The sequence below is a fragment of the Colius striatus genome, chromosome 9 (assembly GCF_028858725.1).
Source record: "Colius striatus isolate bColStr4 chromosome 9, bColStr4.1.hap1, whole genome shotgun sequence".
Lineage (NCBI taxonomy): Eukaryota > Metazoa > Chordata > Aves > Coliiformes > Coliidae > Colius > Colius striatus.
Window position 1 is genome coordinate 17,061,399 of NC_084767.1, and position 21,198 is coordinate 17,082,596.

General features: G+C 52.5%; 1 protein-coding gene across 1 annotated transcript; it reads left to right on the top strand.

The window, feature by feature from the left end:
- Window positions 1-12,804: 12,804 nt before the first annotated feature.
- PITX1 (paired like homeodomain 1) lies at window positions 12,805-19,155 on the top strand. The gene is made up of 3 exons (XM_062002669.1): window positions 12,805-12,967; window positions 15,869-16,074; window positions 18,616-19,155. The coding sequence occupies exons 1-3, from the start codon at window positions 12,805-12,807 to the stop codon at window positions 19,153-19,155; spliced, it is 909 nt and encodes a 302-aa protein (XP_061858653.1).
- The last annotated feature ends 2,043 nt before the right edge of the window (window positions 19,156-21,198 follow it).

Below are 21,198 nucleotides of genomic sequence, written 5' to 3' on the forward strand. Positions count from 1 at the left end.
AATAGATGGCATGTTAAGATCCAGCACAATTTTCAGACTGTGCATGAGCTAAGACACTGCTGTGCTGTCAAAGTACAGACAAGTAACACTATGGACAGCAAGGTATTTGGCGTCAGATCTTGACTGCCTTGTGAGCACATAGGAAGGCGTGTCTGTTAGTTTGAAGGTAAATGCACCACTTGTCACTTTCTACCCAAAATCTATAATGCATGGAATAAACTGCAGTAGAGATACTTGGATCAATGTCTAGACCTAAAGTAACTTTTTGCTAATGCCCAAATCCCCAAGATCCTGTGCTTTGGCAGGAAATCCTCAGACGGATCTCTAGAAAGTTGTTAAATGTGTTGTGATTCAACTGGCAAGTAAACAGCTGACCACAAGCTGCAGAATCAAAAGCCCCACTAGTGCAAAGATGAGACACGTGTCGATATTTAATTGATTGAGATCTACTCCCATTAATGTCTACATTGTATAAGGAAGCATCTCCAAATGTCATTCCTGAAGAATAACAAGCAGTTTTATTGGAGTAAATGTGGCCTTTCCAGTTGTCACAAACAGGGCTATAATTATTTTTAAAGGCCTAAGAGAATTAAACTAAGTATTACCACCCTCTACAAAACTTTGTTTGTTTGTTTTTGTTTGTTGTGGGTGATCCTTGGTTTGCAGCTTGTTAGCAGCATGTCACCAGGGAATAAACACAACCACACAGACACACAGAACAAAGAAACCTCTTTCCCAATGTCATCTTTCAAAGCATCTTGCACGCCCTGCACACTACTGATTGGCTATAGACAAAATTTGCTGCAGCTTTTTTTGTTGGTGTGTAAATGTCACCATTAGCAGATGGGGATCTTTAAAGAGGGTGTTTGTTGATTACTTAAAGATGACAATGGTGATAAATTCGGTGATTTAAATGGATCAAAGTGATTTCCTTGTCAAAACAAGCATTTTCTGTGTTTCCATTTAACCACCAAGGCAGCAATGAACCTCTCATTTTGTCCACCAAGAAATCAGGTCCAGTGTTATTTATCCAGTGCAGCCACAGCAGCCTTTCACAAGGACGACCAAAATGCCAATAAACTCTGCTCTCTTATAGCTTATTCCAATTGCCTAACACCTTTTCCTGCCTTAACCTGCCCACGCCCCCAGGGGGAGGCCAGGGTGGTTGGTTGCAAGCACATGAACCTCTCATGACTTCTGGAGTCACATCAGGAGGCTGGGCAGGGCTGGAAAGAGGACTTCTCTCAGTCACTTTCCTTGCTCCAGCCTGCTTCTGCTTTTCACTTTTCTCAGTACTCTGCATAAACAACTGGATGTTTTCTAAGTGCCAGAGTTTCTCTGCCTCCACTGTAGCTCATCTTCAATGATACCAGGCTGTGTAGATAAGGTTAGGAGGAACAGAGACAGCTCTGGGTCCCATTTTTTCATAAATCTGGGAGAGGGGGGGGAACAATTTGTTCAGTGGGGAATAGGAGTGAAGCAGGGAGGTGACTGAAATGCTGGAAATATTACCCTGTGTGGATAATCTTGCAGGTCTGATTCACACAAATCTCCCAATGGAGTGAATGGGAGGGCCGCTGGACTCAAATACAAAGGGAAAATTTCAGCACTGACTCCTTTTGGGCCGTATGGTTAGATTTGCCTTGGGAAGGACAATATTTTCCAAACAATTTGTCATCTTTTTTCAGAGCTCTCCTTTCCATTTGGCTCCTAAACAAATGTGCTTGCACAGAAAAAAGCTTATTCCTTTACAGTTTGCCTCTTCTGGGAAGTTTAGAAATGTTAAAATCCAGTCACGTTCCAAACATCCTATTTTCTCCCTAAGAAGCAGTGCAGCCTCTTAGGCACTATTCCAAGGATGCACTGCAAGGGAAAGCTGCAAATAAAGGAATGAGTGAACCCAGAGAGGCATTTATTCACTATATTTGAAAAATACAGAAACACTTTATTTTAATGAATGCTTATGATGATTTAAAAAAGCAATTGCAAAGGCTTCTCCTGTTGGTGTAGGAACAATTTGTGCCACCATCAAACTTGGCTGTGGAAAAAACTTTTGGAAACAGATAGAGATAGTTTGATGCCCGTTTGGTTGGCAGCATGAGAGTGGCCTGGAAATGAGGTGCCCTTTCCTCCCAACCCACATCAACACCATGTGCTCCTCGGTGCCTTTTGGGCACAAGTCCAAAGGTGGTTTTTGCACCTGAATCCATCTGATGTCTTCTCTGAGGAAGAAGCTTCATGTCAGCCATCTTTTAGACTGACAGCTGAAGCACAGATTCTGAGACTAATCTTTGGATCAAGCACAAAGGAAATAGCAAGACTTTGGCACCTACAGGAAGGTTTACACTCACCCCTTCCATTTCCACCTTATTTTAGGCACAACATCTTGAAGTTCCCTCCTACATCTTGCCTCCAAGCTACATTTATTTTTCTAGTATGTGTAGCTGTTAGTGCCTGACCACAGATTTCTCAGTCCAACTGAGCAAAGAGCTCAGACAGGCCTCCAACCTATAATATACATTCAACAAGGATCATCTCCTGGGACAGGAGGGGTGAAGTCTATATGTAAGCTCTCCTTGCAGCCCAAAGGTGCACAGATCAGCCCCAGCCCCGTTCCTTTGTGGCATGGTATTTGACCAGTTGTCTGCCTCTCCAGAGCTCTTCTGATCGCTCACTAAAAGGGAGATCACTCAGAGCTGGTCCCTCGGGAAAGAGACTCCTGAGTTGGAGGATATTCCAGTATCCATGTCTGATCTTTATGGGGGAAGGATCCTGGCAGCCATGACCTATGCTGAACGTGGGCAGGATATTCTCAGCATTTGCCATATTCACCTGCTCATAGTCACCACTCAAACGACTTGAAAACCCTAGAGCAATTCAATATCCTGAAGGAGTTTCCTCAGCACCCACCCAAAGACCTGGGCAAATCCTGTCCCACTGCCAAGCAAGCTATGTTCCAGTGCTGGGGACATCAAGGACATCTCTAAGACTGATGGGACAGAGTGGAGGGAGGTCTCCCACACTCCTCAGGCTGGCAGGTGGGCTGGGAAGCTCCCTTCCATCCTCAGCATGTAAACATCTGCTGGAGGAAGACTTTTCTCCTACTAATACATCATTAAACATTGATTGAACGACAATCATCTCTCTTCGCTTTAATTTCACAGCACCTTTAAAACAGCTGTTCAGCTGCAGCAGGGATGATCAGCTGAACAGGAAACACACTGTTAGCTCCAAGCATTAAAACAGTAGACTGCATTAATTTATGAGCTCCTACTCCCTCTCCAAACATTTTATTATGTTAATATCACCTTGATGTGCTGGTAGGCCCCAGTGCCAAAGCTTCTTTCACACAGCATGTGCCATCCTAAATTACAGGCTGGGCACATCCTGGAACTGCCTTTGGAAAAATGGAGTAAACCAGCAAGCACTAAAGTTAATATTATCTTACAGACTAACAACCAACTAATGCTTGACATGTGAATCCCATTTACTTCTTTTCTCTATAACAAATGGCAAGTGTGAGACTGAACTGTTCCTGATTTTATGCTATTTATCTTTCTGATCCGTTCCATATTCGTTGTCCTTGGTTTTCAACTGCAGTCTCTGTGTGAGTGCACGTGTGTGTGACCCAAGCGACTTAGAAAAGCACAAGGCATGTTCCTGAAACTGTGTTTTCTCAGTCTCTGCATGATTTGTGTGTTTTTCTCTTAAAATGAGATCTTCCAAGGGCATAGGTATTAAAAGTCAAGCATCTGAAACTCCAGAAGCATCCCTGGAAAATCAAACTAGACAAAGGGCCTGGGAATGGGTATTTGGCCATATCACCGATATAGGCATTCCCCCTGGAGCCATACATTCTCTAACCTCGGCTGTGTGGGTGCTGCTGGCTGCTTCCCCCAGGGTGCTCAGGGCTGCACAGCCACCCGCACGCTGCAGTCCTGCGCCAGGAGTTTGCTTCAGGGAAGAAGAGAAAAGTGGGGGGAAAAAAAAGAAAAGAAAGTGGCCCTTCTTTGTCCCAGCCCCCTCGGACAAGAACACCGGTGGGAGGAAATGAAGAGGGCAGGGGCCGTGTAACCGGGAGCATGAAACCGCCCCGGGGGCCGGCCTGGGGCCGCGCACCGAGGGTCGACAGTGGCGGGAGGAAGGCTCGGCCAGGCGGGAGCCGTCGGATGGGGCGAGGAAGGGGGTGGGAGAACCGGGACCGGGGATGCCGTTGGCGGCAGGACGGAGGCGCGGGGCAGCCGGCTCTGCCGGTCTCCCGGTGCGGCCGGCCCTGCCCCCGGACCTCCCCCGTCTGCGGCACCCTGGGACGGGGCTGACGTCAGGAGGAGACGGGGAAATCTCCCAAGAAAACCCTGGAGCGGCGGCCGGGGCGCGCACAGCGCCCGCCGGGCCCGGCACCCCGCCGCCGCCGAGCGCACCGCCCGGTAAGTTGCTCGGGGACGGCCCCACGCGTGTCCCCCGTATCCATCCGTACCCACGCGTGTCGCCGCTCGTCCCTTACGGGCGGCCTCGTGCGCCCCGTCCCGCCCTCCCACGCCTGCGCCCGCTGCTCCGTCCCGCCCCACGCGCGCCCGCCGCGTCTACCCACTCGTGTCCCGTGGGGCCAGCCCACCTCCGTCCCATCTCTCTCGCCTCCTCTGGGCCCACCCGGCAGCTGCGGAGCCTTTCAGGGCTTGAAAACAAAGCCGAGACAGGCCGTGACGCCGAAGCGGAGCTGGACGGGGTGTGCGGGGGGCGGGGAGCACCCCTCACCGCGGCCTCGCCTCCGACCCCGCGGCGCGGCGGCGGCTCCGAGTCCGCTCTCCGCCCGGGCAGCGACGGGCAGCCCGCTCCGCGCTCCGTTCTCCGCGCAGACCTTGACATCTTTATACCGTGTATAAATTCTTTCGGGGGCCTCTGCGCTTCGTCAGCTCTGACAAATGCGCTGGGAAATGCAATTCCAGAAGGGTTACCTCATTTTATATTTTATATATATATATAAGTATATATAGATAGATTTTTTTTTTTCCTCCTAACACGGCGCACCTTTTTCTGCCTCCAGCACTTCTCCGCGGTGCAGATCAAACCGCGGCTCGCCACTGGCTTCCCGGTGCCCTGGCTGAGTGTGGCGACAGTGCGGGGAGGCCGGGGCCGGGATGGGCGCGGGGTGCAGGGGATGCGGGACGGGAGCGTGCCGTCTGCCCTCGGTCTTCGGCCGGGGGTAGAGGAGGAGACACGGCCGCTGCCGGGGGAGAACGGGAAACTCTGGGCCGTCGATGAATTCCCTTTACACAAAAATAAGATTCTACAGCCCTTCTGCTTTTCTTTCCGTTGTTGCTGTTGGTTTTCCCCTTTTTTCATTTTTTCGTATTTAAAAAATAGGCACCATCCTTAAGAAACTCCATATACAGCGAGTAGCGAGTCTGCAGCTGGAGGGAAATTCTCAGAGTGGAAGGGGAAAGGCTTTTTTTTTTTTTTGTCCACGTAATAACCAGACTTAAATGGACGTGGGACTCGCCATCGACGGTGTCTTTCAGATTTTTTTTTTTGGTCCGTTCTCTCATTAAAAAAAAAAAAAAAAAAGCCACTCGGTGAGTTTTCTATTATTTTGTCTCTTTTCCCCAAATTATGCCAACTGTGCCGAAGTCCGAGGCACGAAATGAACGTAAAACAATGCTGTTGTACCTGGATCGGGGCAGTGTTTGCTTTCTTATAATAATTCAAATATATATCTTTTCCATTTAACAAACCAAGGTCCACGTTCACCGGGTTATTCCCTGCGCCAGATCCAGCCGCTGCTCTAAAAACTGACTTCCAAATATTTCCTGAGAGTTACTTCGCTGGGAGAATTTCCTCAAATTTCTTTATTGGCCTGAAATTCGGACAAAATCCCAGGAAATCCCGTGCTAGAGCAGTAGCAGCATTTCCCTGGGAAGGTTTTAGCCAAGTTAAAAGCAGGGATAGATATTTCCCACCAAAACCCACCGCCCAACGATAACCCGGTGGCTCTACAGCTTGTCCTTTACAGTCGATTTTATTGTTCACTACGGTTTTATTATTAAATGGTGTATTTCCACCAGTATCTATCCTTCTTATCGGATTTCGAGAGGGGAGTGCCTTTCTCCCTGAAAGTGACCGCAGCAGCTAGGGTATATATTGCTTTTAAATAACAAAAGGGGAGGAGAAAACATTCTCTAGTAAAGCTGAATTCCTTCGTTAGACCGCCTCCTAAACGTGCTAATAAAACTAATTCGTTTTATTTGCCCTGAACTTTTATATCTAACCCGGCGTGCTGGTTAGCACAGCCCTCTGCAAGGCAGCATGTTCCTATCTCTCCCCGAGATGTGTCCACTAAGATACGGCCGTTCTCGTAATGAAAAGGGAAATAAAAGTGTCCAGTGCCTTTATCTCGATGGTGTTTGCTCCCTGAGCAGTGGAGAGAGAAAGAGGGCTGCGGGAGAGTCGCGCCGGGAGCAGCGCGGTGCCGCCGGGACGCAGGGCGAAATCGGCTTTTACGGGGGAACGGGGAAATTAACATTTAAAGAAAAAAGAAAGAAAACAAAGGAAAAGATGGAGGGGAAGGAAAAAAAATAAAGTAGGAATCCCCCAAAAATTAAGGAAGAGAGAAAGAAAAATAATGTAGGAGATGAGTTCGCATAAAGATTGTTTCTCCGAATTTGCATTTTAAAGCAGAAAATGGGCGGCTCTGCAGAGATTCGCCGCTGTTCTGAGAACATTAAAGAGCCCACAGCGTTATTAGAATACTTCAGCCTTTCAGGAAATGTCCAGTTTAAGGGAAATGTGTTTCCCCCATTCAAATGCTGGAGCAATTAAGAGGTTGCTCTCCCGAAACGGGGTGGGGGAAACCCACATGGAAACGTAATACCAGTGGTTCCAAAAGCAGCTGAAGAAGGGTCTTCCGCAAATGCCAACGGAGTGGCCAGGCCTTTGATTCTCCTGCTTCAGATACATCTTTTTTAGTCCACAAAAGAGACACATTTCGGGATCTAAAGATGCACAGAGTAACTTAGGGAAGCTTCCTAACAAACTCCGGTGCTCTTTCCTCCATCAATTAATAAGAAAAGTATGTTCCTTCTGCTCAGAAAGAACTGTGGGAAGATATTGTAAATTTTCCCCTTTCTTCCCCCCACCTAGGGAAACAACTCCCTCTATCCCTGAGCTATCCATCACCCAGCGTGATCGTTTCAGGGCGCTGACATTCTCCTGCTCACATCAGCGGCCAGAAGAGAGAAAACCAAACCGTCGCCAACTAAGCATGGGTATTAGAGCAGAGTTTAGTGTCTGTGTTCTGAAGGATGCAGAGAGGGCTGGGAGACAGCTCTAGGCCAGGTTGGGACTGTGCCCTCAGGCATTCGGTGCAAAAAGAGTTGTTCCAGGTCGGCGGTGGACCCCCAGGAGATAGTTTGATTTTCGGGGTGAGGAGAAGGGAGGAGGGATGAGGGGGACACCCTCCTCAACCCCGCCTCTGCTTCCAGCTGCAGAAACCCGAATAGGAAAACCATTTCTCCAGCCGTCACTCATTGCATTTCAAGAAAGCCTTGGGGTATCATTTGTATCTGTCAGAAAATATTAAGCCTTCAACTTTTTCATCCTGAGTTTTTGCAAGTGCTGCCACTGGCCGCCGGCGCACGAGGCAGCCCCGGGACGGGATGGGGGTGACGGGGGTGGGGGGAACTCGGGATAAGCTGCAGCCTCGGGTGCCCCAGGTGCCCCAAGAGGTGTCATGGACCAAACGCCCAGGGAAAATTCCAGGTCCTCTATTGGATTTCAATGGAGGGAAGAGCCAAGGCGATGGGGCAGGGTTTGCCGAGGGAAGTGGGACAGGACAGGGAGCGCTCGGGACGTTTGGGAGGCTGTGGAAGGCCTGGGGGAGCCACTGGAAACCCTCCCACCGAGCACCCGCGGAGGGGTCCTGCGCCCCCCTCGAAGGCGGAGGCTTGGCCAGGAGGCCGACGGACGAAGGCTGTGGGTCCAAAAGGGGCTGATTTCGTTTTGTTCAACTTCTTAGGAAAATCGCTCTCCTGGCTGAGCAGAGGACAGGCCGGCTGGGAGCCAGCGTAATTTTCCACTTTCTTCTCCTGAGCGATTTAACATGCTCTCTGAGCTGGTTTTCTTCCCCCTCTCTGCTGCCCGCTCTGCCCGGCCCGGGAGGGGGACCTGGCTCCGGCGGGATTGCGAGGTTCGTTTCGGTGTGTTGGGGTTTGCTCCGTTTTCTCTTCGGGCCGGGGCTACGGTATCGGTGGGCAGTACTGAGCTTTGCCTTGCGCGGGGAACCACATACGCGTCTTCACCTTGCACGTAATGCGGCGTTTTAGATGATGCTGTTTTGGGGCCGGACATCCCCGGGACACTGCCCCGACTGACACCACCACCCCATCCTCTTGATGGGCTACACCATCAAACGGTGCGGTCCGTGCTCCGCAAGCTCTGCGCTGCCCTGCGCATATGCCTGTGCGCATCTCCGGCCTCTTCTTCTTCCCAGCCCGCGTGGGCATCCCGTGGATCAGAGCCTTGCACCAGCAAAGGCCAGGAGCGGGGACTGGAGGCCCAACACCACTCATCTACCCTTGCGGGGAACATTTTCATAGCGGAAAGCTTTTAAAACACTCCTGGGCGCTGCTGCAGGGCTGTCGGCGCTGAGCAGGGTGGGTCTGCGCCCTTCCAGCCGTTCTCCGGCCTCTAGTGATGCCCTTTCGCCGCTCGCCGGGCACTTTTGGGAGGGTTTTCTTATTAAAAGTTGTTTTTCCGCAAGTCCCGTCTGCTGGACTCCGCAAAAGGGGGGCCAGTCGGATGGTTTGAGCTTGGTTGTGCTAGAATTGCTTCGTTTTAATTTGGCTTGGCTTGGTTGGGTTGCACTGGTTACGATTTTGTTTGGCTTGGATGGATTTGGTTTGGCTTGACTTGGTTGGGTTAGGCTGGCCGAGTTTGGTCTGGTTTGAGATGAGTTGGATTTGGTTGGGCTGAGCTGGGTTTGATTGGATTTGGTTTGGTTGGGAAGCCTCTCTCTCCTCTCTTGCCTCACTGCAACTGTATTTTTTAAGAGGATTTCCCTCTCCTTTTAGGCAGAGGTGCCCTTGGGAAAAGACGCCTTAATTTTTGTAACAATTCCCAATAATTTATAGACTGAATCTGAGTCTATACAACGCCAATAAATCTGAAGAGGAAAAGCTGGCAGAGACTGAACTTCACCGTCTGATATACGGGCCCAGGTGGTTTTGCGTGGTTTACAACCGTTGCAATCCGTTGGGAATGGGAGCCCCTCGACTACAGCACAAACCCCTCCCCGGCACTCGGGGACGACACGGCCCTGTCTCCCTTGGGAGGCAACAGGCTTTCTGCTCTCCTTCAGACACGTCTCATCCTCTTCCTCACGGGGTTGTCACCGGCGTGGGCAGCACTGATTTATTTAGAAGCACTGTCCCTCGTTCTTGGGTTATTTATAGCAGCAGGAAGCGGAACGGTTTATTTGTTGGCTTCCAGCGTTTTACAGATCCCTGGTGCAAGCCCCCAGCCTGGGGATGCGGTGGCTGCGCGGGCGCGGAGCGACGTGGGGCCAGCCCCACGTCGTGCTGCGTGGAGGTTTCCCACGCAAAGTCCTTCCACTGCCCGCGCACATCGCTCGTGTCCCGCCCGAAGCTCCTTGGGTCCAGCTCGGCCCCTGGCCCGACCCTCCCTCTGACTCTCCCCGGCCCTTCACAGGCCCATGCAGGTCATAGCTCCCCAGGGGCGCTCCGGCGGGGCCGGGCGACTGCATGGGACCCCCGCGGCCGGTCTGGCCTCGTCTGCTGAAGCTTCTCATCCATCCTCACAGTCCCCCGGGGCCCCAGAGAGACCGAGGTGGTGGCAGGGGAAAGGGAGAGCTCGAGGCCACCATCCTGCCCGGTCCATTGGGCCACCGACCCGCCTTCCCATCGAGGGAAGAGCCACTGGCGCCGAGCAGGGCATCGAGGCTTGCCTTGGACCCTGGCCTGGCTGAAAGGCGGGTCATGACGTCAAATAAGCAAGACATGACGTCACGTAGGACGATCCGTGACTTAGCGCCTTGGTGGAGGGTGTTGTCGGTGGAGAGGTGTCCCCAATGCCTAGGAATAAAGCAGATCAGGCAGGGAGGAGAGAGGAAAAAGTGTAAATGTGAGGGCAGCAGCTCCGCGGGTGCTCTGTGTTGTCACGACACATGTTGTCGCGACCAGCAATGCAAAGAATCGGGAGGATTTGGATCTGTGCGGTAGAAATGCCCTGAAAGGATGCCCTTAAATCCACCTAGGACGTAGACGAGTCATACAGAAGACATATATATATATATATATATATATATATATATATATCCTTCCGCCTGAGATTGTCAACCTGTGTGCGGTAAATGCCTGACCCATGACACAGCCTGGGCGCGGACACGCGTGGGGGAGGGCAGGAGGGTGCCAGGCTTTACTCCGCCTCCCAAGGGCTGGGAGAGGCAGGACTGGCCCATTACTCTCTACTTAACCCCGGTATCTGGGGATGGCTGCCCTGGAGACCCTCCAGAAGGAGCCGGGGGCGAGGGGCCCGTCGTCCTGGGAAGCGGCCGGACTCGTCGTTATTGGGTGCTGAGCCGCCGGGGCTGAGCCTTTCCCCGCGACCGGCCGGGAGGAATTGAGCCTTGAACGAACTTTAAAAAACCAGATTGTATAGATCAGAACCAAAACTGTGAATTAGGGATGTTAAACGTAAATACAAGAAAAAGGGGAAAAATAGGGCTTCTCTCTGGGTTTCTGCATCGGTGGAGCCCTTCGAAGCCCAGAGGCCCTGGTAAATATTTGCGTTTTAAACCCCGGCCATCTTTAGCAGCCCCGAGATTGCCTGGTTCACCTCGGGTGCCCGAAATTCCCCGTCATTTGCAGACTCCCGAGTGAAGTTCAGCTGAGAGAGGCGAACAGACAGCCGGACATCAATATGCCAATCAAACTAAAAGGAGAGAAAAAAGAAGAGTGAGCGAGCTAGGGAGAGCTGACCATGACAGCACCCACCTGTGCATCCGCTAAACGCCAAAGGCACTGGAGATCGGAGATGTGGGGGTTGGGCATGGAGATTTGGGCTGTCCTCGCCCAGTATCCCCGGTCCCACGGGAAGAGGGTTGTCCGGTCGCGGCGGGACGCTGCCGAGGGGCGCGGGCTGCGCCCGGCTGCATCACCCAGGGGTGGAGGGAAAAGCTTGCGCGGCCGGAACATTACTTCCCTCCACTTTTCCATAAACCGGTTCAAAAGTTCTCTTCCACATCTTTACTTGATTTAAAAGCAAAATAGAGTGTCAGGATGGATCAGTTAAAGTGAGCCGAGAAAATAAAGAGAGAAGGTCCTTTCCCCAGGCAGAGTTACGGCCGGGGTCCTTCTCGCCCTTTCTCTCCCTCTACCCTGATGCTGCGAGCGCTCCGTCGCCTGTCCCGCCGGTACGCCCCACTTCCCGCCTTCTCCCCGAGACTGAGGGCGTCCCGTGGGTTTGAACACCTCCCCTAACACCGAGGATGACCCAAGGCAGTGTCCCGGCCTGCGCGGGCAGCACCGGGGACCGGCCCCGCTCGCCTGCCCCCGGCACTGCCCCCAGTGTCCGCTGCAGGACAGGAGGGTTCCCCGCCCCGTCCCCTCGGGCTGCCCCGGCCCTCGGGGGGTCACCGCGAGTTCGACTCAGGGAAGAAAATTATTTGTTATTAATCACGTGCTGAGAGGTGATGCGATGGGAGGGTTCACCCTGCCGCTGCTCCCCGGGCTTCGGTCCCCCCGCAACCGGGCAGGTCCCAATCTCAGCCGGAACAATAAAAAAAAATGTTAAAAAAGGATAACAGCAGTTTAGACACACCCCCCAAGAGACTGTCGCCCCCAGAGACATCCCCTTCAGCTCAATTCCCTGCGGCAATGAAACTCGCGGCAAGGTCTGTTCGCGCCGCGCAACCCAGCGCGAGGATGCTGAGGGGTGCGCAGAGTGCGCGTCCACTGCAGGGCGGGGCGCGGAGGTTCCGCGGTCCCGGGCTGTCTAGGAGAGGTTGTGCTGCGCATGGGCGCAACCTGCTCTCTGCCTGCTGGCAATAGGCTGCGGAGGAGAGTGGGCTGGCGGGGGGGCGGGCATGGGGTGTTCGATCCACCTCCCCGCACGACTGGGAGCGATTTTCCACCTTTCCATTCGTTTCTGAAATATTTTTCAGTACCTCAACGAGTTTGAGGTGGGAGACTGCGGGGGAGGGGAAGGAGGAGGAGTGGACGGGGGGAACCCTTGGAGGAGAGGCAACGGGACGGCGGGGGCCGGCTAGGGGCCCGCCGGGGGACCACGGGCCTGGCCGCAGCCGCGCAAAGCGCGCACATCGTCGGGGAGCGCGGAGGCAGGTCGCCGGGCTGGGCAAGCGCTAGATGGAGTGATGCCTTAGCAAGACGGGGAGGTTTTAACCTTCAGGGGGAGGAGCCCCGTTTAACTACAGGCATTTGTTCTAGGGCAGGTCACTTTAATCTCTTTAGCTTTAAACTGTCCAACTCGCAACTCGCGCTTCTCTATAAGGGATCTTTACCACTTCCCTGCCTATGCGGCCGGACTGCCGTGCCTCACCTCGAACAGAGACAACTGGCTTCCAGGCACTGCCTAGATCTCTTCTTCCGACACCCTTAAAATAATACTGTTAGTAATAAGTGGATTTGCTTTTGTTTTCGTTGTGTTTTTTTTTTCTTTAACCAAAAAAAAAAAAAAAAAACAAAAAACGATCAACCCCAAAACAAGCTCCTTGTTCCTTTCTGAGTGGAATAAACACCTGCAACCTCCCCCAGGCAGCCCGGCGCCCCTGCCATGGACTCCTTTAAAGGTGGAATGAATTTGGAGAGACTGCCCGAGAGCTTGAGACCCCAACCCTCCCATGACATGGCTTCCAGCTTCCATTTGCAAAGATCCTCGGAACCCAGAGACCCGATCGACAACTCAGCCAGTGAATCCTCCGACACGGAGGTGCCAGGTAACCCTCCCCACCGCGGCCCCGACCCACTCCCCCCCGCGCCGCCTCCCCCTCCCCACCGCGCCTTCTCTTCCCTTCGCGAGGCGGTATGGGGTGCTTTGCTCGCACCCCTGCTTAACCAGATGTGATGAGGGGGAAAACACGGGGCGGGGGGGCAAGGGGTGCCAGTGATCCCGTCGGCTCCATCCCAGGTGAGCTCCGGGAAGCGAAGCGGGGGGCAGGAGCCCACCTGGAGCTGTAGCCCCCGCTGTGCCAGTCGCTGACAGCCCTCCGACTCCCCAGCCCCATCCCAGGAGCTGTTCTTCTTTTTTTAATAAAAAACACAGTTATAAATTGATGGGGTCGAAGGGAAGGGGGACTCTCCGGGGAGTGCGGTTTTGCCGGATGTTTCTGAAATAATGTCAGCTTTTGCCCGGGTTTATTTTCCAGCTCGGATGGTGCAGAGATGGAAAAAGATTTCTCTGTCAAAGTAGAAGGGGGTAGGTAGCGGGGAGAAAAATTCTTTCTTTAAAAAAAAAGAAAGAAAGAAAGAAAGAAAAGCCCTGCAGAGCAGGAGAGGCGGCGTGGGCCGAGCGCTGCAGCGCGGGCCGCAGCGGAGCAGATGTGCGCGGCCGCGGAGAAATTATCCGCCGGCATTGAGCGCTTTCCCCGCTGGAAAGGATTCCCGCGCTCTGCCTCCTGTTTGCCAGGGCTACGGGGAGAGCCACGGCTTCCCAGACTGTATATAATTCAAGTAGCAACATTTCTAGAGTGAGAAGGGTGTGCAGGAGAAGGAAACAAAAGCTGCAGGAAGGAGTGAGGTGCTCATTCTCCACTAAGACCCTTTCAGGAGTTTATCTCTTGCTTAATTTAATTTTATTTAATATCTGTTGTTACTCTTCAGAGTTTTAGAAGATCCTATAACCTAGAGAGGGGTAAGAATCGGTCCCGAAGTGGCACCCGATGATAAACAGGGTTTGCGCTGTGCCTCCCAGCCTGATTCGCAAACAAAGTTAGGGACCGGCGTCTGGAAGGGACTCTGAGATTAGAGGGGATTATTTGAGATTAGAGAGAGAGATTTGCTCCGTTTTGCCCTACCCCTCTGTATGACCCCTCGGGGCTGGTGGAGGGCTGAGGACCTGCCTGCTTTTCTTCTTCGAAAAGCTGCAAAATACCTTTCACACTTCATTTTTAAATCGGGGGGAAAAAAACAAAACAAACCCAAAAATCAAACCAAAAACATTAAAAAGCCAATTTAAGATAATGAGCCGTACAATTTCATATTGTATTACAGCCCGGTGCAGAGGCTGGATTTTTCATGAAATCCTGGCGGGACGGAACCCGTGCCGGAGCCTCCGGGACGGATTCCGCCGCGGCCGCAGCCGTCCTCTCCCTGCTCCCTCTCGGCCCTGTTTCTCCACACTCTTCCCAGCCGAGAGGGGTTATCTCTGTGGGCTCTATTTCGGTTTCTGTTTCCCCACTACCACCGGGCAGTGCAGTGTAGCCGGCCCGGCGGCCGCAGAGGCCGGGGAGTGCTAGGCGGGATGCCGAGGGTGCTGGGGGCGATGTGGTGTGTGCTGCAGAGGCCTTGTTTGCACTGTAAAGTACTCAGAGCAGGGAGAGGCCAGCCCGGCTGCGATCGGCCGCTTTGGGCTTGCCACTGAGCCCTTGGAGCTCGCCTCTCCCGCCTCTTCCTTTTGCTCTGGAGGGTTCCCGGGCGAGGAACGATTCGGGGGTGACTTTGCAAGGACATGTCTGCCCGGGCTTGGGATGCAGCCCGCGATTATTTTTAGACTCGCGCTTACCTCGCAGAGGCCGGAGGTGTAGAAATTTGCCCGGGCCCACCACCGGAGGGGTAAAACCTTCTAAAATGGGTGAAAATAAGCCCAAAACTCTAAAAAACAAATCTCCCAGGGAGCTTCCTGTAGGCAGCAGAAAGACAGAGGCCGGGAGGGTGGCCTCGGCGCCCAGCCCTTCAGCCTCACGCACCCGGCTGCACCTTTCCTGCTCCCACCGGGGCCGGGGCCCGGAGCATATTTCGTACAGGCCTTTGAGCTCCGTTCCGAGAGCTTCAATCGGGATAAAACCGGGACAAACCCAGGTCGGGAGAGCCAGAAAGGCCATTCTGAAAAGTGAGCGCGGGTCCGTCCCCAAGTTGCAGCAGGATTGGAGCTGGATTCCTGCTTCCATGCTACACAAATCCCGACCTCGAAAATGATCCTGGTTTATTTTGTTGGATTTTTTTTTATTGCTTCTTTCGATATGATTTTTGCAGAGGACTTCGCTCAGCCTCGCGCTAAAATGTACACTAAAAATCATAAAAGAGGCAAAAGACATCAACAATAACAAAAAAAGAAAGAAGTAAGGGAGAGGCAGAGAGAAAGGGTGCCTTTTGCAATTAATTGCTGATGGGTTTTACACTCCTGCCCTTCCAAAGTTTCCTTTCGCGGCCGAGCACAACAAAGACAATTGAGCAAAGATCGCTGCTTAGGTTGAAGGGAGTGAAAAGGTGCCGTGTGAAGGGAGAGTCGCGGCCGATGCTGCGAGTAACCCACTGCCCCGAATCGCTCCCACCCCTCGAGCCTGCTTCGAGCCCGAACTGCCCTTCGGGTCGTGCTGCCCCGGGTCCGGGAAGGGCTTGGCGCTCCTTCCCCAGCCGCCGGGTTTGGTTGCGTGGCGCTTGGTGGGTGCAGGGCCCGGCAGGACCCGGGTGGGCGACCCCACGCGTCCCTCCGTCGGGGTGGGCAGGCCTGGGTGCGGGGGCGGCGTGGCTGCCTTTTTGTTCTTGTATTTCTGTTTGCAAAAAGAATCCCACCCCAAACAAACCCAAATCCAACCAGCAATACCAAAAAACACGCAATCAATCCAAGAAACAAAAAACATAAAAAACCAAACACCACAATCCCTGACACCCCACCGCAGAAAAGGAGCGCAGTGGCGAGCAGAAAAACGAGGACGGAGCCGTAGACGACCCGGCAAAGAAGAAGAAGCAACGGCGGCAGCGGACTCACTTCACCAGCCAGCAGCTACAGGAGCTGGAGGCCACTTTCCAGCGGAACCGTTACCCAGACATGAGCATGCGGGAGGAGATCGCCGTATGGACCAACCTCACCGAGCCTAGAGTCCGGGTAAGAGGGGCGCTCGGCCTCGCCGAGGATGCGGGGCTCTACTCCGGGCCCCGCTGGAGGGAACGTGGGGGGGTGTCTCTGGGAAACTGCCCCTTTTAGGAGACGCCGCGGCGGTTTGCCGGCAGTACCCGGTTGCTGTAGGCTTGATTTTAAGAATTAGAATTAGGGTTCAGATCGGAGAAGAGAAATGACGCTCCTTGGGTGCAGAGAGATGCTGCGCGGAGAGGGTCTTGGGGACGGGGCCAAAAAGTGGGAGGCGAGCAGGGCAGGGGCCAGTGGGGAGGCCGAGGGTCGGGAAAGGCCCGGTTATAGGGGGAAGAGTCCTAAACCCTACGCGGGGCTAGAGTAACCTCCCCATCCGAGCAAGTGAGCGGATCCAGCGGCACTTCTTCTTGCTCTGCTTATTCCCCAAACCCCAGCAATCGCCATCGTCTCCCAACAAATAGCTGCTCGATGCCATTTCGGCGACGGGACCGCGGCTCAGCCCTCGGGCCCACTGCCATCCTCCTCCCCGGGTGCTGGCTATCGGAGCAGCCCCTCCTGGCCGCGCAATTCCCGCGGCTGCGGGCGGGCGGGCGGAGGGGTTGTTTGTGGAGGACAAAGCCAAGGACAAGGGCTGGGGAGCGATGGCACTCCAAAGTCAATAACCGCTGTAGACATAATTTCGAACGGCAAAAGCACTCGGTCTTTAGAGGCTTCGGAGCCGATGCCGCCACATATATATATGCACACATATACATAATGTGGACATCTATAGCCTCTGCAGTTCCTTAGAGAGATTTATGAGTGAAATATCCTGGCAATGAACCACCGGCCCGAGACCGATGGGCTGTACTGATCCCTCGTGCTGTCACGATTTCTCCACCTCCCCTTTGCCTTTCCCCGGGATATTTCCCTGCGTGGTTTCGGCTGTGGCCGCACACTTCAGCCGAACTCGACACCCCGGGTCCGTGGGCTGAATGCATTGGCGGGGAGGGGAGAGACACGGGAGAAGCCGGGAACGGCGGAGGGCAGCCGCGCAGTCCCGAAAAGCCACTTTAAAAAAATTATTTTCTTGGCAATTAAACCACGAATGATCAAATCGGATTACAGGACTCAGCTTGAAACCTTTCGAGAGTAAACATCCATTTGCAAGTGGGGAAATGCATCTGAAAGCATTGTCTTAATTGAATTTTAAACAAAATAAAGCCGGAGCATTAATATTGGTGAAATATTTCAGGAAGCAAATAAAACTAATACATGAGTTGCTATTCACATAATTTCGTTCTCCCTCTGTGTGGAGATATTTTGGTTTGATGTTCTGAGATTGCAGATTGCAAATCTAACGTTAATTTGTTATGAGGGCCTTCCTTTAAAATGTCTAGGAGCCATAATTAAAACTCTTACCCTCATTTTCAGGAAATTCCTGTCTGGAAGCACCTTCTGAGGAGTATATTACAGGTTTTGAACACGTTGGCTTTCGTTTCCTATTTATATGGGATTCTTTTTATTATTGTTATTTTTTAAAATACACTCCACCATCCATCCCCCCCCTCCCCTGAAGTTTCCATCCCGGAGACCGGTGTTTAATAATAGTTGCGTCATTTCTGCGCCAGGAGGGAGGGAGCGCAGCCTCCACCGTGCCGGGCACATGGAACCGCGCGGCTCCGGCCGGGCCCAGGTGTCCGCGGGGAGCCCGGAGGCGACGGCGCGGTCGGAGGAAGCCGGGATGGAGGCGGGGAGGGATGCAGGAGGAGAGGCTGGCATGCTGAGTGCAGGCTGCAGGCAGGACGATTTTGGCTTTTTAACCTGGAAAAAAAACACACAAAAAAAGTTTTGGGAGCTACTTGGCTTCTATTGCGAGAGGCTCAAACGCTTGCTGAGGGCTAAAAAAAATAAATTAAAAAAATCCGAGGGAGTCTGGATCAGGTTTTTGCATCAAACACCAGGAGCGGCCCCGGTTTCTGTGTTCCCTAGTCAGGGCTGTAAATTCTCATTAGATATAACGGCATAGGCTGCATCTATCCAAGGGCGATGCGGGGATTGATTTTTTTTTTTTTTAAACCTAAACATACTAATCCAATCCCCATTTTTATGATCTGTAACGGGGGACTTTTATTACACGACATTAGCGTTCGGAAAGGCAGCGGAGCCGGGGTGAGCCGTCCCTGATCAGCACGGTCGGGACTTCGCCCCACTCCTTGCTCTCGAGAGGGGGACAGCGGGGGGAAAGGGGTGTCCGGAGAGGTGGCTGCGCGCATCCCGGCGCGTTGAATAGGGAGGGATGCGCGCAGAGGCCAGTGTGCGCACAGGTATCCGGCGGAGCGGGCCTATGGATCCACGGGGGCAGGGGAGAGGCGGTGCGGGGCTGTGTCCGCAGCCTGTGGAGGTGAGGGGGTCGTTTGGCTGTGCCCACACCCCCTCCTCGCATCCCGGCACCTCCGTCCGGGGCGGGAGTGCGGACGCTCCTCTCCCTGCGCCGGGGCGCGGAGGGAAGGGCCGGCGATGGTCCTGCACTCACCGTGCCGTGTCGGTGTGTCCTCCCCCGTCCCTCCCTCATAGGTCTGGTTCAAGAACCGCCGAGCCAAGTGGAGAAAGCGAGAGCGGAACCAGCAGATGGACCTGTGCAAGAACGGGTACGTGCCGCAGTTCAGCGGGCTGATGCAGCCCTACGACGAGATGTACGCGGGCTACCCCTACAACAACTGGGCCACCAAAAGCCTAACCCCGGCGCCGCTTTCTACCAAGAGCTTCACCTTCTTCAACTCCATGAGTCCCCTCTCCTCGCAGTCCATGTTCTCGGCGCCCAGCAGCATCTCCTCCATGAACATGCCCTCCAGTATGGGCCACTCGGCCGTGCCGGGCATGGCCAACTCCGGCCTCAACAACATCAACAATATCAGCGGCTCCTCGCTCAACTCGGCCATGTCCTCGCCGGCCTGTCCCTACGGGCCACCGGGCTCGCCCTACAGCGTCTACCGGGACACTTGCAACTCCAGCTTAGCCAGCCTCAGACTGAAATCAAAGCAGCACTCCAGTTTCGGCTACAGCAGTTTGCAAAGCCCCGGCTCTAGTCTAAACGCCTGTCAGTACAACAGTTGACGGACTTGACACAAACCACCGCCGACAAAGCACCGCCGACAAAGCAAAGCAGAAGCAAAGTGACGTTTGAAAGGAAAAGGGAAAAAATACTAAAAACAAAAAATTTATACCCAACGATGATTAAAAGCAAAACCCGAGCAAGTGAGAGAGGGAAAAAAAAAAAACCCAAACCAAAACACCACCAAAACGAAAAAAAATACCAAAACCAAACCACCCAAAAGCTCCACGGACTTCGACTGTCTAGGAAAAAAGTAAAATTAATGCAAACCGACGGCGCAAGGAAGAAAACAGCGCTTAAAAAGAAACTAAATTAAAAATAAACCATCAAAAACCGTAAACGGACCAGAAAACTTTTGCAAGAGACAGCGAAATCTGGTACATGGATGAGTTGCAATTTTTTTTTCTCTGGATTATGCGGGTTGTACGTGTTTACTTGAACTTGCACAGGAGCTGGCGGGCGGCGCGGGGGGGCCGCCCCGGCGGGAGCGGGCGGGACGGTGCGCGGCCGCTGCGCCCGCGAGGAGATGGGTTGATGTTTACCACTGAGAAACAGAATCACACTCGGAAAAAACAACAAAGAAAAAGGGGAGGGTGGGGGGAGAAAAAAAAATATAAATCGCAGACTCTGCGCGGAAAATGGTTAAAATATTAGGTATGAAACTATTAAAAATAATAATGACAAGGGTCAACCACTTATATAAGGTTATATTTATATCTACCGTTGCATTGTGCCGGATCATTGTCCTTGGCCGCTGAATAAACTGTTTTTTAAATGCATGATTCTTGATTTTTTTTCTTTAGTTGGAAGCTATAATCCAGTCATTCCTGATACTGAGCAGCTCAAGGTTCCTACCTCTTCATCCTTTCCAAAAGACTGCAGTATCCCCGGGTGGGAGAGAGCTCAGAAACCCTCCAGCGATGCAAAAACTGCTCAGCATTCTCTCAGTCCAAAGTCTTATCCTGATAATGAAATTATCATTCATCTTTATTTAAATACAGGAGGAATTCTCTTTAAAAAAAAAAAACAAACCAAACATCCCAAGCAAACAGACAAAAACCCAAATCAAACCAAAAGAACAAATCCCTTTTAGAGTCGAGGAAAAAAAAAAAAAAAGAGGAAGAATGATCTGTTATGAAGTGAAGCCAGATCCTGCATCTCTGCTAGAGAAACAGCGAACCTCGGCGTCCGGGAAGGTTCTAAGCAAAGCTGAAAGCGGTCCTTGCTTTTCTAACTGTGAAGGAAAAAACAAGGAACCAAAAAAAAAAAAAAATCCCAGACCCAAACTCTCTTAAGGTGTTATTATGTAAATGTAGATACTTTAACAAGTGCTTGTTGGCAAAAAAACCCAAACAACCGAACCATGGAAATGATAAATATGGTCTTTATTAATACGCATACAAAGCGCATATGAAGTTTAATTGCAGACATATTTGTTGCTTATTTTTTTTGTCGATACTTATTACCTGTAGGTGACAAAGAAACGTAATATAAAATGCACACGGTACTTCTTTCCCAGTGTATTTCACACCTGTGGTAAACGTTACGCTGGATGTTTCAATTATGCTGTTGTGGATAAGGATGCAGTATATATATTGTTTTATAAGTTATGTTTTGTGGTTTTTTTTCAAAATTAAGAGCATGGGAATAAAACGAAACAAATATAAAAAAAAAAAACAACAAATCAAACGAAACCTAGAAATGCCTTTAATGTTCTTTTCTGTCTATGTTTAAGAGAGCGACTAAAGAAGACAAAAAGCAGCTTCCTCCCGCTGCTCCTCGCCCCGCCATGGCATTTTGGGGAGGGCCCCTCCACTTCCCCCCGGTAATTGCGCCGTCGCCCCGCGTTCCCCTGCCCGGGCCCCGGCCGGGGAGTGGGTCCAGATCTCTGCCCTCCGGGGGGCACTGGAAATCCTTTCCCCCCCCCCACTAATTTTATGGCAGAGTTTACCGCTGCCGTTCTGGCGGCGTGGCGGTGTTGGGAGGACAGCTCTCCTCCTTGCTGCCTGTGTTTCTGCGGCCGCGAAATGCTCACGCCTCGAGAC